The following is a 14,612-nucleotide window of genomic DNA, read 5'->3' as shown; positions in this document are numbered from 1 at the left end:
AAGAAATTTATTTTTCTACATTATTATTATTTTAGCTGATTTTGTTTGGAGAAAACGAGGGCAATTTTGAGTCAATTGTAAAAAAAAGGCGGTGAAAAGAAAATAAGGAAAGTTGAAGTGCGTATTTTAGTAATTAAGTGAGGGGTTTTTGCAAATGAAAGTGGGGTAATTGTCACTGGCACATAGTAAAAAGGGGGTCTTTGTAATTTACCGGAGACATGATTTCTTTAAGCTTGCCAAAGACTAAAATTGAGGAGCTAATCTCTCTCGTTCTCTCTCGGAGGAAGAACCGTGGAAATTATTTTTTGACTTCAATCCCTCAATCAAGTAAGTATAACACTCTCCCTACAACTTCTTATGTTAATTCAAACGCAATTTGTATTTATTCTGCACTCGATTCAGTGTTCAATCAAAAGAACCAAGATTGAAGTTAGCAATTCAAAAGGGTAAAGAATTTTGACCAAAAGCTTTTACATTTTTTTTTTGGTTTCTCTATTTTCGCCATGAATTTCTTTGACGAAGGAACTGCATATTTTGCACTCTCGTTTCTCTTATGAATCATGAGTTTCTCAAGGTAAATGTCTCGTTTTTTTTTTTTTTTTTTTGAAAAATGTCTCGTTTTGGAGCTCAGAACCTCTTAATGTCTTAATAAACGAGGCAAAAAACTGTTTCTAAATGGCATATGTAGCGATTACATCCTCCTAAAAAATTGGAGGACAGAAAAAGAGAGTTCTTATTTGATGCGTGGGCCATGTGGAAGTGTGGGTCCCACCCAGGGTATTCCAAAAACTACCTGATTGGAATGGCCATTATTATGGTAAAGGAAAGGGAATTACCACACGCGAGTTTAGTAGTTAATCAGCTCTGTAATTCATCTCTCTTATGGGTTAGCTGTATAGGTTTCCTTGAGGTGCATGCAATCCGTTTGGTGAAATGCCTAGAAGAGAACTTCCTTTCCGCCCACCCCTCACCCCCTTTAGTTACGCATGAGGTAGACCCTTTGCACTGTCATGGACTTTCTATGAATAACTTTGCTGATCCAAAATGCTCAATTTATAAGCTATATTTTTAGGATTCTAAACACCAAAGATTAATACTATTGGATAATTAAACCAATTATTAAATATAAACATTTTTGAGTGGTCAAAAAAGAAGGATTCAATTATTTAGAAAATAATTTATTCATTTTGATGGTTTAAGGTATCCAACCAAGCTGGATATTTTCCTGTTACTAGTAAATGTGCACATGCATTTGCACGTGGCAATTTCAAATAATGATAATAATTCCAACATGTTTATTGAAACCCACTAAAAAAGATAAAGTAATTAAAGTATGGTGTGATAGTGGATTTAAATTTTGTAATTTGTTTCCACTGTTAATAAAAATGCTAATTATTTATCATACTTATTTTTGTTTAATATGATAAACATATAATATTAGAGATGTGCACAAATTTTTTTGATAAAATTTTGTATTTTTATAACTTTTATTTCTTTCTATTTTATTTGAGTTTTTATTATATTGATCTATTTGACTTGAAAGGTAAAACAATCCCAATTTTGGGAAATTTTAGATTTTCTATGTCATTTCCATAATTAATTGTAAAAACTATTCCCGTGTATGGAACTTTGTTTGATATGACAAATCTATAATATTTGAGATATGTCAAATTTTCTATTTTTTTGTAGTTCTTTTTATTTTATATTTTATTATTTAATTATGACATCATTGGTTAACCCATTTTACCTAAATGATTGAATCATTAGGGTGCAAGTTGGGCCAAGTTCACTCTCAATCTAGGCCCAATCCTATGCATTGGACCTAAAGCTTGCACCCAAGGTCAAGGTTGATCTATCCAATTTGGGCCCAACTCACATTAAAATTTGATGCACTTGGATTGGGCTTAGGCTTGAATTGGTTATACATGTATGTATGTATGTATCATCAAGCCAACCTTAAGCTACCCAAGGCTAAGCCAAGGCACACCTCAAAAAATAAAACTTTTGGGCTAGGCCTAGGCCCAACCTGAGGACAAAATATCCAAGCAAGTTTGTCTAAAATTGCAAGCTGAGTTGGTCCAGGCTCAGATTGAGCCCACCTAATTTGCACCTGTATGGGTCACTAACCACCAATTAGATGGAAAAATAGTTTTTCTTTTGAGTTAGTTTAAATTTATATTCTATTTCCATCATTAAAATAACTATTATTTATTACACTTATTTTTGTTCAGTATGATGAAATACATAATATTAGAGATGTACCCAAATGTTTCAACATTTTTTTTTTTTGTGTTTTTAATGAATTTGTCTCTATATTTTTAAAAATTTTTGTTATTTAATTACAACAATGTGGGTTGATCATTTTGACCTAAAACGCTGAGCCATGGACCCAATGCTTGAATAGGAAAATGGTTCTGTTTCTGGGTCAGTTTTAGTTTTTGTATAAATTTAATTAGTAGAATTTAATTAGTTGACCCATTTTACTTAGATAGTTGAACTATGTATCTGCCTCACCGACAAAAGGACAGCTTAGTTTTCATGTTGGATTTTAAAACATAGTTTTTTTTTTTTTGTTAAAATTATTGGGTATAAATTTAATTAGTAGAATTTATTGGTGAGAAATAAAAATACTTCATATAAAGAATCTAAGGAGGGAGAATGGGAATTAACATCTTAATAAGAGGGAATTGAATGAAGTGAAAAGTAATAGCTTAAATTACATTTTCTGCCATCACAGTTAGAGAAGGACCAAATTCAAAAGTTGACAAAGCTCATTAATTTAATATGCAATAAATACATGATTTAATGAGAGGAGGGTTCAATAAAAAAAAAGGGCAGAAGTGAGTTAATAACTTAAATATAAGACTTAATAAGAGAAAATTGAATGAATTTAATATAACTAATATAATGAAGGATCATATTCAACAATAATGGTATTTTAGTTAATAAAAATTCCAGAATCTATACCTAATTCCCACTTTTAATAGTAATATAGATATCTCCTAAATGGCAGCTCTATTGTCTCTTTGCTTTCTTTGTATCTCCTAAATGGCGACTCTACCGTTTCTATGCTTTCTTTAATAGATTTTTGACCAGTTGTCTTGAACAAATTAGGTGGTACAATGCTTGTACTAGTCTATGGGCATATGAATGATTCTCCTTTTTTCTTCTGTAAGCTTATCAGTTGTTTTAATGCATAGAATGACAAAATATTGTGTGGCAGTGGATGGAAAACATGGTGTGGTTGAGGGTACAGAAATTATGGAGAGTTCCAATGGAAAAGAATTAGCTGTATGTGAAGATGAAATCATAGAACCTTATGTAGGTATGGAGTTTGAGTCTGAAGAAGCTGCTAAGGTATTCTATGATGCATATGCTACACACTTGGGTTTTGTTATGCGTGTTGATGCATTTCGCCGTTCACTGCGTGATGGCAAGGTTATTTGTCGCCGACTTGTATGTAATAAGGAGGGGTTTCGCCGAAACAGACCCAGACGGAGTGAAAGTAGGAAGCCTCGAGCCATCACCAGGGAAGGCTGTAAGGCAATGATTATGGTAAAGAGAGAGAAGACAGGGAAGTGGGTTGTTTCCAGATTTGTCAAGGAGCACAATCATCCATTGGTGATTTCTTCCTCTGGCAATAGTCGTCGAAGTTTGCTTCTTTCTCAAACACCAGTAAGTTTTCTTCACTTTGTAGAATCTAAAGATGACCAGCCCCATCCACTGCAAAAATACAAGAATCCATTTCTGATGTTCTATTCTGTCATTGAATTTTAGTGTTTGGAAATCTTGATAATTTTCTCTACTTTCTATGTTGAGACTTTATTCATAATGAGACTTATAAAAAAAAGGCTTTATTCATAATGAGAAGAAAGAAAGAAATCCCTGCATTCAGAAGGGATCTTAATGCAGGGAAAGTGGACAACATATATATAGCTGACCTATATGTAGAATGAGTCTTACCTTTCCCTTTTTGCCTTAAATTGTGCTCCTCAAAATTGTTACATTTTCTTTCTTCTTTTTCTTAACTTGCATACTGTAGAATTGCTGAATTGGTACATATTGTTCATGTCAGCACATAAATGCTAAGTTTCAACTAATGTGTGAAAGCTCAAGCGAGTAGTGGTTTTTATTGAAGAAGAAAAACTATTCCTCTGAACAAATAGATGGTACAGTTTACAACTCCTTTAAGCTTAAAAGCTTGACTTAGATTCTCTCCACATGACTTTTTATCCTAAAATCCTTTAACTTCCCCTTGTCATGGTAATGGAAGAAATTAGTGTAACCTTTTAGCCTTTAATGTAGCTGTCATCCAACACTTTACCCTCTTTCCTTGTATAAAAACAAGTTTATATCCTTTTGTTCTTCCTTATCTAAGCAGGGATTTCTTGGGATTTTGGGTTCAGAAGATGATTAAGGGATTGTGAGCCAACTCTTGCTTCTGAGGAAAATATTTTCTTTTGAGATGGCTATGGAATCAATTGTTTTTTTTTTTCATTTTTTAATTAGATAGAGAATAGAGTCTAGTGTCTTATCTTCAAGGGCAATGGTACCCAGCCTATGTCCTCCCAAAACTTCATTTTCTCCCCTTTCCACACATCTAACCTGGTCTGACCAAGAAACTAGTTAAGGATTGACAAAATTGATTCCCATGGAGAAGTGATGGTGTATCTAGGGGCTTGATTTGTATTTGGACCATTAGGATGCAATCCATGTATGCTCATAATTTTGGAGTGCCACAATTTATCTTATTCCTTAGGAAACATCGAGAGCAATTTTCCAAGCAAAGTATTATTTTACAAGTCTAACCTTTCTCATCTTGAGCCCACCATCTACCTTTCTTGTGCTTACAATACCCCAGTTTATTAAATGATCTTTTTTTTTTCTAACCAGGATGTTGTTAGAGAAAGTTTCTCATGGTTTTCTCCAATGTCTTATTAACTTTCACAGGGGCTTTAAAAATGGAGAAAATGTGAACTGGCAGATTTGAAGTCAACCTAATAAGTATAACCCCTGGTGAGATATAATGTTTTTCCCATGATGCCAATGTTTTTGTGTATTTTTCCAAGGGAGGGCTCCAAAAGGGGCTGTTCTTGGGTTACCTCCTAGAGGTAGACCAAGATATGTGATTGGCCAAGAAGATTGATTTTCAAATTTCACACTTTCTTAAAGCTTCTTATTAAGGCCAACAAGTAGACTAGATCTTCATCCCTATTTTGGTCAAAAGTAATGATGTCATCAACAAACATGAGGTGAGTTGAAGGAATCTTCTCATTACCCAACTCCAGAACCTCTAGTTATGCCCATCCTATTTATCCCAGAGATTAGTTTACTAAAAACATCAATGATAAGGTGAATGGGAGTGGTGACATTGGGTCCCCTTGCTGGAGGCCACACCTGGCTGGGAAGAAATCTCTTGCCAAACCATTTACCATTGTTGAGTAATGAATCGATTTGAGACAGTCCATGATCCATATTCTCCTTTCGTTCACTAACACCTATTTCCTTCAGGACCTATATCAATGACTACTCCACATAATCATAAGCCTTCTTACACACAAAACTTTCCTCTCCTGCTCTCTCTCTCTTGATCAGTAACAGTGAATTCTTTATTAACCATAAGCAGAACATAGCTACAATTAATGCTTAGCACTCCCTACAACTTCGCCCAACCTTCTTCTTCCCTCTATTTAAATTTTGTTACCTTACTTTATTTTCTCATTCATGCCCTGTAGTCCCCCAAGTAATTGATTCATGCTGTTTCCAAGTCTTTCTAACATATCAGCCATTCCATTTGGCCGATCTCCTTATCAATGTAACTCTACTGTTCAATTTCATTTCAATGTTTCTTTGCTCCTTGACTGACTATCATTTTCCTTTTGAAGCACCTTTCACAATGAGATTCCTGTTTCTGAGTGTTTTACCCAGTTTTTACCCCTGAAGTACCGCCATTAGTTCAGATCCCGTGGAGTTCCTAGTCTCTTGCTCTCAAAATTTCGTGAACACTCTCATTTGCAGTTAAAATCTGATCCATGATCTGCCTTACTTAAATAGAAGCTGTTTGTTTGGCAATCTTCAAGGATGTGTGAAACAGTAACAATGGAGCTGCTTGTTTGGCAGTAATGATGATTGGCTGGAAAAGATGCATTGGAAAAAGAAGGGGTAAAAAGAGGGAACTTATTTTGGGGAGGGAAAGGAAATTTCTGATATATCCAGGTTCTGTTTTGGCCATCCCAACATTTGGGGTGTAGCCATCCGTATCATATATATATATATATATATATAAGTTGTTTAATAAATATGTTGTTACTCATCAAAAAAATAAAATAAAACAAAAGGGGTAAAGTAGCAATGGTCCAGATGAATTATCATATGCTCCATTTCTTGGTGCACTAAATTCTGAGGTTACTTTACTTCTCAATAATTGAAGGTGGGAATTTTTTATCAGATCTCTAAGTATAGAACAAGGTCCATTCATGGGTTGATGATGTTTTGGTTAGAGATTGCATGTAGAGAAAGTTGATAGGATGGAAAAGGAGGGTAATAGGAGTTTTTTCTTGGAGTTAGAAGAGAGAGAGAAAAACCTTAAATTCACAAGCTCTGATGTTAACAAACAGATTGGAAAAATATCAATTAGCAAGTGTGAATGTAAATGTGGGGTTTAGAAGTTCTATCGTGTTGAAGCAAAAGGGTTGTTAGGGATTTGTGTCTTGACATATCCTAGATTTAGGGGTAATTTTTCTTTAGAGTGGTGAGAGGTGTTTTTGTTCATTGATAAATTATCTAGTAGGGGGTAAGGGTGTTGTTGGGGTTTATTTTGCATTCTTCTTTTAGGGGATGTGGTATTATTTATTTGATTTCTGTCTCAGTCATCACCTGAAATTGTAATCTACCCTTTTCTTTTTTAATAATTTTTTATTTACTATAAAAGCCTTAAACATTGTGATAGAAATAAATAAATAAATTTTTATTTATTTTTGCTTTTTTCTTTGAGCTTTGTTTTCCATATATAACATGCTTGTTTTGCATTTGAGAGTTTATAGGCTTGTGTGTGGAGACAACGGGTGGAGCTGTTGTTTTTGGTCTATCTATGATACTCCTCCAATAGTTCTCTAACAACAAAAAAGCCCTAACCTTTCTCTTCTACATTGTTTTTTCTTCTCTGAGATTGGTATTAGAGGTCAATTGAGTTCTGTCGGAAGTGCAACTCAAAGAGCATGCTCTTTGAATTTTGGAGTTTGGATGCTTCAATCCAAGCATTCAGCATCCAAAAGGGGGCAAGATTAGATTCAAGGACAACATTGATCCAATGTGTCTCAATCTTCTAAATTGATAAGTTCCTTGTTTATTTTGATTACTTTTATGCTTTAGTGCTGCTACTTTCTAATTCTTCCATTGTTCCTGCTCAATTACTTTTGCTACTTTCATCTATTATTATTGCTTTAATTTATTGGATTCGGAATTGTCTTATTATAATAGCTTTGTTGTTCAAACCGATATCTCCAACATATACAATTAAGTTTCATTGTGATAGGATTGTTGAACAGCTTAAAGCTTGGCTAGTAGCTAAGGTTTTCCTTAGACCCATGGGATTGATTTTGATAGACTTTTTCACCTATGGCTAAGATCTCCTCTATTTGGGTCATAACTGCATTGGCTATGGCATTTCATTGGCTTTTGTTTCAGTTAGATGTAAAGAATGCCTTCTTATATGATGATCTTTTTAAGGAGGCTAATATGGAACAATCACCTGGATTTGTTGCTTAGGGTGAGTATTCAGATTATGTGTAGATTGAAGAAGGCCATATATGGACTGGAACAATCCCCACATGCCTGCTTTGGTGAATTTAGTGATATGGTGATTCCAATCAGGTTATTCAATTTTTGGTTGGCATTCAGAAGCTGCCTTATGGTACAAATTGATGACATTGTGAATATGGGTAGTGATTGTAAAGGCATAAATGAGCTGAAGATATTTTTCCATCAATGTTTTCATACTGAAGGATCTGGTGAAGTTGTGGTATTTTTTAGGTATTGAAAATCGCAAGATCCAAGATAGAGATATGCCTTTGACGAAGGAAGTATACACTCAGCCTACTTGAAGAGATTGGTATGTTAGGCTGTAAACCAACTGTTACTCCCATGGATTCAAAACACTAAACTTGTATTTGATCAGGGGGAGTTAGTTGATGACCTGGGATAATATAGTCCAGTTGGTAAGTTGAATTACTTAACCATTACACGTCCAAATGTCTTATACACAGCAGATCTGTTCACAAGGCTGTAAACCAACTGATACTCCCATGGATTCAAAACACTAAACTTGCAGATCTGTTCACGAGGTGTTGAATAACCCATCGGTTGATTTCTTTATATCCAAATTGGGTCTACGCAACATATATACAGCAGCTTGATGTAAAACATAGAGAGTTACTGCTATAATATTTACTGGGAGGGTAGGTGAGTCATTATATCTTAATAACTTAAGTAGGGGTAAGATGGGGAGTTCAATTTTATTACTAAAAAGGGTCACTATTGTAATGTGTGATTTCTTCAAGTTGAGACCTATATAAAGAAGTCTAGCCAATTGCAAGACTTATTTTCTCCAATCAGCAGGCCTATTTCCTTCTCCCCATGTGGTCTGTGATTTCTCTTCTATCTTCACTCTTCTGCTGTTTCTTTATTGTATTCTAAAAATAAACAAAACCTGTTCAGTTTGTAAAGGTTGATTATGGATTTATGACAGTCTGTACCAAATGTCTGAGTATGATTTGTCATGGTTAAGTATAGCTTGTAATGGTTGAGTATGAATTTGTAACAGTTGAATATGGCTTGTAATGGTTTAATACGAGTTTGTAACAGTTGAGTATCAGTTTGCAGCAGTCAATTATCAATTGATATGCATCAATATTGACTGATACACACTGATACAAGCCTAATACGTGGTGGATATGGAACTTTATGGAAACCCCTATTTTCCTACCATGTCATGTATCAGTTTTATCCAAAAACTGATACATATTGGACTCTGTCTTCCATTACATATCAGTACTTTAAGTAAAAAACATATTCATAAGAAAAAGAAGAAAGAAAAGAAAACTCAAAAAATATGGGGTCTGAATCCCTATTTTGTTATAGGAAAAGAAGAAAAGAAAAAGTGGAATAAGAAGAAGATATTGTGTTGATTAGACAAAATTTTAAGTTCTTCCTTATTGATTCAGGTTTTGAAGTCTTTGGGGGTTAAATATAGCATTTAGCAATGTTTGTGTTGATTAAACCCTAACAAATAAGAAAATAATAAAAAATAGTATATGAACATAGAAAATGAATGTTTTAGTTTAATAATGTCTATATTATAATTATAATCTCAAAAATTAATAATATAAAAGTATTTTATAATACAATGTACAAAACTGCTTGGTGATTAAGCAAGTCAAGCCTCCAAGGGTGCCTTGTCACCTAGGCGTCACCTTGACAACTATGGGTGTGCCTATGTTTCTTTTATCATTTCATAAAATACCATTCTATGTTTTTGCATATTTTACAGTGTTTCCACCATGTCTATAATTTTTACAGTATTTCCATGCTGACATTTCCGACATGTTTATTATATTTGGACAATATTTCCACTGACACCGACATTTTAAACCTTGCATGTTGGTCCTCTCTTGTTGGATTATTTAGTCATTGTGAACTCTAGCAATTCTTTTGCAGGACCTTTTAGTTCTTTGCTACTAGCCCTTGAACATCTACAGCATGTATGTAGTGAAAGTCCCAGCATCCATGTTATTGGGATTGGGGGTGTTTGTCCTACACTTGGATTGAACTCCACCTTCACAATTTCGAGGAAGGGAGAAAGGCTTCCATAATAGCATGGTTATCGTTCACAATTTAATGTCAATTTACCAACTGTTATGGTTAACTTGTGCTCTTTTCACTCAGTGACCTACTTCACCTCTGGGTTTTCAATTTATCAATCTTGCTGTATAAGAAAATTTTTTATTTGAGATATATGAAACCACAATGGTTCACTTGTCCTCTTTTTTAATTGCTAGTTGTCAAGGCAACGCCTAGGCGACTAGGCGGTTTTTGAAGGTCACCTCGCCCAAATGCCATATGTTATGCGCAAGCCTGGGCGGGCGCCTAATGTATCTAAAATAATTATTTTTTTTTAAATTTATTAGTTTGATATTTCATTGGTGGTTGTATTCCTTTAAAATAAACATGTTACACTGTATCAGTTTATTATTAAGACAACTATAGAATAGTGTATACAACTAAGCCAAGAGAAAGGTTTTGGTTCGACTGGAGGAGGAGGAGAACCGAACATGCGAACTCTGCAAGCTCGAACAGCCCAGTTCCATCGCAGTCGCAGTCGCACCTTAGTTAGAGCAGGTACTTCTTCTTCTTCTTCTTCTTCTTCAGATTTCAGAGTTTCAGCATTTTTTTTACTTTTTTTTTCGAAAAACAGAGGCTCCGCCAGTCCTCCCTTTCTTCTTCTTGTTTTTCTTCTTCTCATCCTCCTCCTTTCTCTTCTCGGACATCAGTTCAGTCGAAAAAAAGGGGCTCGCCAGTCCTTTACTTTTTTTTTTTTTCAAAAAAAGCAGGGGCTCCGCCCCTATACTCCTCAGTCCTCCCTTTCTCCACTTCTTCTTCTTCTTCTTCCACCCACCCCATGAGTGGTGATCTCAGTCAGTCACTCTCACTCTCTCAGTCGTCAGTACGCCCCATGAGTCCCTTTTTCTTTTTGAAAAAAAACAGGGGCTCCGCCCTACTCTTCTCCTCCCTTCAGTCATTCACAGTTTCACACTTGAAGTCTTGAATCATCTCAGTTTTTAATCTCCTCTCTAATCTCTTCTTTAATTCTTCTTCTTCTCATTCAATTTTTTTTATATCATTAATATATATGATTCTGTGGCTGACTTTTTTATGGCTGATTAAATGTCTTGAATCTGAAACTTGAATCAAATGTTTATGGCCAATTCTTCTTCTCATTCAATTTTTTTATGGCTGATTCATGATTGTATGGATGAATTGAATCAAATGTTTTTTTTATGGCTAAATTACATGTCTGAAAAGCATATATAAAGTAAAAACTCAATAAAACAAGCATTTTAAAATTCCAACGCCTGGGCGCTCTGTGGTCGCCCTTGAAAACTATGAATTGCCAGTCTTTGAACTTCATGCCCTTTTCTTTGCCAATCTAATTGGACAATAATGGAAATAAAAAAGATAATGAGAAGGAAAAACTGCCTCAGATTATATAACTAGTATAACTTTAGATCAAGTCTCTTCCTTAGAAATCTCATTGATTTCCTGCCTGATGGTGACCCCTCTGGTTAATGCCATATGTGTGGTGTGGTTATCATAAACTAATTATTTGAATTTGACATGCATGCTTTTGTCATGTTAAATCTCTGCCGGTGTTTGCATTTAAAAGGAAAAGAAACTAAAAATCTCTACTTGTGTTTGCATTAGAAAACAAAATGCTGGTGTGCACAGACACAAATACACATTAGTAATGGATAGCATAAATTAATTTTCTAATTTCAGGATGAGAAAGACAAAAAGATCCGGGAATTATCAACTGAGCTTATGCGTGAGAGAAAGCGCTCAGCAGCTTATCAAGAACAGCTGCAATCAGTTTTGAAAGATATTGAGGAGCATACTCATCATTTATCAAGAAACATTGAAGATATAATTCAGAACGTGAATGATATTGAATCCAAGAGGCAAGTACTATCACAGAGCTGATAGCCACTAAGCTGTTGAAGTAGCTTCCATCCTTGTACAATACACTCTTTTGTTGGATGGTTTATGTATGCCTTTTGCCTATCCTGAATGTATGTTCTTAGATTTTAGCTATAATCAACTAGTACTTAAATGATAGTAAGCATTCTTGGCAGTGCTCTGAACTAAGTTGTGACCTGAGGTTGTCTCATGAGAATATAATAGGATATGGACATTGGAATTGGAACAAAGAATCTTGTATGCAGTGATGGAAAAAGGGAATCTTGTATGCATGGTTGTATCTGAAGAAAATATCATGGGAGGTGGGCATTTTATATTATTATTCTCAAAGATGTAGCATCAATTGAAGGGCTACATTTCTAAGAAAAGATTGCCTTTGATTTGTGCAGTAAGAAAAAGGTATATATGTGGCGATTAATTGACAATTTTGCATCAAAGAATGAGCTTTAGTGGTTGAAAGGTGAGGGTTTTGATTTGTGCAGTAAGAAAAAGGTGAAAGGACCTAGTACATCTATATCTATACTAATAAAAGTAAGAATGGGGTCTGGTTTTCTATAATTTTCATTGGACATAAATTACCCCTTTAATCACTGAATTTCTTGGGACAAATGCGTACTTTGACAAAGCACCGTAATTAAGAGTTTAAGACAGTTGTTTTGTGGAATTTTCAGGACATAAATTACCTCTTTAATCACTGAATTTCTTGGGACAAATGTGTTCTTTGACAAAGCACCATAATTAAGAGTTTAAGACACTGGTTTTCCGGAATTTTCATTGGACATGAATTATTCTTTTAATCAATGAATTTCTTGGGATAAATGTGTATTTTGACAAAACACCATAATTAAGACTTTAAGGCATCTGATATTGTAATAGTCATTGTTCAAAAGTCATGCATGTGGATAGACTCCACCTCATCCTTCCATTATAATTTATTCAATCAAAAAGAAATGTATCCTCACCTTCACATTCACCATTCTAAATGTAAATTTTCCTCTCATTCAAAGGGAACAAAATTTACAAATAAAAAGATTAATTATGAATATGTGACAAGAAATAATGATTAAATGAACCAAATCTAAATCTCATTAGTTATGTATCATTATAGAATTGTTTTTTGAGAATTTTTACTGAAACATGGCATCCCTTTTTAAATTGCTTTTATTGATTGAAATAAATGGGCTATTAAAAATTAGTTCCAAACCGGTGTAATTGGACTTCATATGGTATTTTTCCTAGTCCATTGAATTTGTGAGAAGTGGACAATGTCTGGTATTAGTCAAACCTTTAATCGGATGGTTCTTTAAGGTTGTGTTTGGTTTGAAGGAAAAAAAAGTGAGGAAAGGATACTTTTCCCTTTAATTCCCTACTTTTTCCTTAATGACAGCAAGGTGGGGCGTGGTCAGGTTTTGCCTGTCTTGTCCCCGACTCCAAACTCAAATTCCCTGTCCCGAACCTTGGTGGGGCAACAAATTCTAACCCCATCCCCGTCCCCGTGGGGAACAGGGATATCGAATTTGCCCTACCCTGCCTCGATCGTTCCTACTTGTATACTAAAAAATTTATTTATTTTATTTTTTTGAAACCTATTTAAAACTATTTTATATTATATAATAAAATAGTATAATGATATAATATATATTAATAGTTATATATGTACTATGTTACATAATATAGTAGGGGTAGGGCCCCATAGGGATGGGTCAAATTGCCATCTCTAAAACCAAACATAGCCTAATGGAAATCAAGATGAGTGGACATATTTATTTATTTATTTTAATTTATTTTTTAAATATCAAAAACAAAGTTTTTGTTTACTAACTCTCACCTCCCATCTGTACTACTTTTAAAAGTATGACTACTTTTAACCTCACCTCCCATCTGTACTACCTTTAAAAGTATGACTACTTTTAACCTCACCTCCCATCTGTACTACTTTTAAAAGTATGACTACTTTTAACCTCATCTCCCATCTGTACTACTTTTGAAAGAAAATATATGATATTGGAAGGACATGACATTGGAACCCCCCCCCCTCCTTTGATTTTTTTTGGTTACCACTTTTTATGATGTTCCAATATAATGTCTTCCATGGTGTCATAGTTAAATAAGAATACTTATTTATTAATGGTTGAAATGATATGCAAAATTTAAAAACTACCCAAAAGGCACAAACCATTTTCTTAATCGAGTGGTGGGTTAATGGGTCAACCTTATAGGTCAAATGGGTAAAATAATTTTTTTTAAAAATATAGAAGCACTAAATTACTAACAAATATAAGAATCTTGAATAAAAATATGTATTTATTGTGTCAAAAAATGTGTGATAAATAAAATTATTTTTATTAATGATGGAAATAGAATAAAAAGTTAAAACTAATTCCAAATAAAACTATTTTTTATCTAAGCAGTGGTCAACAATCCATAGGGGTCTACTTAGGTAAGCCCAACTCAAGCCTTAATGACTTAGATTGCGATTTAAGACAAGCTAAGCTTGGATCTAGCCCTTAGATAGCTTGAGCCCAGCCCAGCTATATATATAGACAAACACACACACATACACTATAAATAATAATTATTATTATGATATTATTTTTTATTGAATTTTAATGCACAAAACATATGCAACTATTATATGTAAATTACTATATCGATTATTTTATAGCAGGATGCATAAGAATCATAAAATTTTATTGATAATGTATCAATCAAGAATTCTGGAACATATTATATATTTTTTTTACAAATTATTACATGTATAAAGCTATTATTATGTTATTTTCTACTGAATTTCATGGTACAAAACATATGCAATTATTATATGTGAATTATCATGTCGATTATTTTCTATTTTATTATTT

General features: G+C 33.9%; 1 protein-coding gene across 2 annotated transcripts; it reads left to right on the top strand.

Annotated features, from left to right (window-relative positions):
- Nucleotides 1-50: 50 nt before the first annotated feature.
- On the top strand, nt 51-11,981 carry LOC148873275 (uncharacterized). 2 transcript variants are annotated; one of them, XR_016105540.1, is made up of 5 exons: nt 194-327; nt 3,224-3,675; nt 4,951-5,016; nt 9,715-10,395; nt 11,554-11,981. XR_016105540.1 is itself a non-coding variant. In XM_088966113.1 (3 exons), exons 1-3 carry the CDS (start codon nt 219-221, stop codon nt 11,752-11,754), a joined length of 762 nt encoding a protein of 253 aa, XP_088822239.1. In that variant the 5' UTR covers nt 51-218; the 3' UTR covers nt 11,755-11,981. The 2 variants fall into 2 exon arrangements, 1 of the variants encoding a protein (XP_088822239.1); XM_088966113.1 differs by lacking the exons at nt 4,951-5,016; nt 9,715-10,395 and having other exon boundaries at nt 51-327.
- The last annotated feature ends 2,631 nt before the right edge of the window (nt 11,982-14,612 follow it).

Source organism: Nelumbo lutea, chromosome 1, assembly GCF_056320005.1.
Source record: "Nelumbo lutea isolate HS-2025 chromosome 1, American lotus-T2T, whole genome shotgun sequence".
Lineage (NCBI taxonomy): Eukaryota > Viridiplantae > Streptophyta > Magnoliopsida > Proteales > Nelumbonaceae > Nelumbo > Nelumbo lutea.
This window is presented reverse-complemented; position numbering and strand designations above follow the sequence as displayed.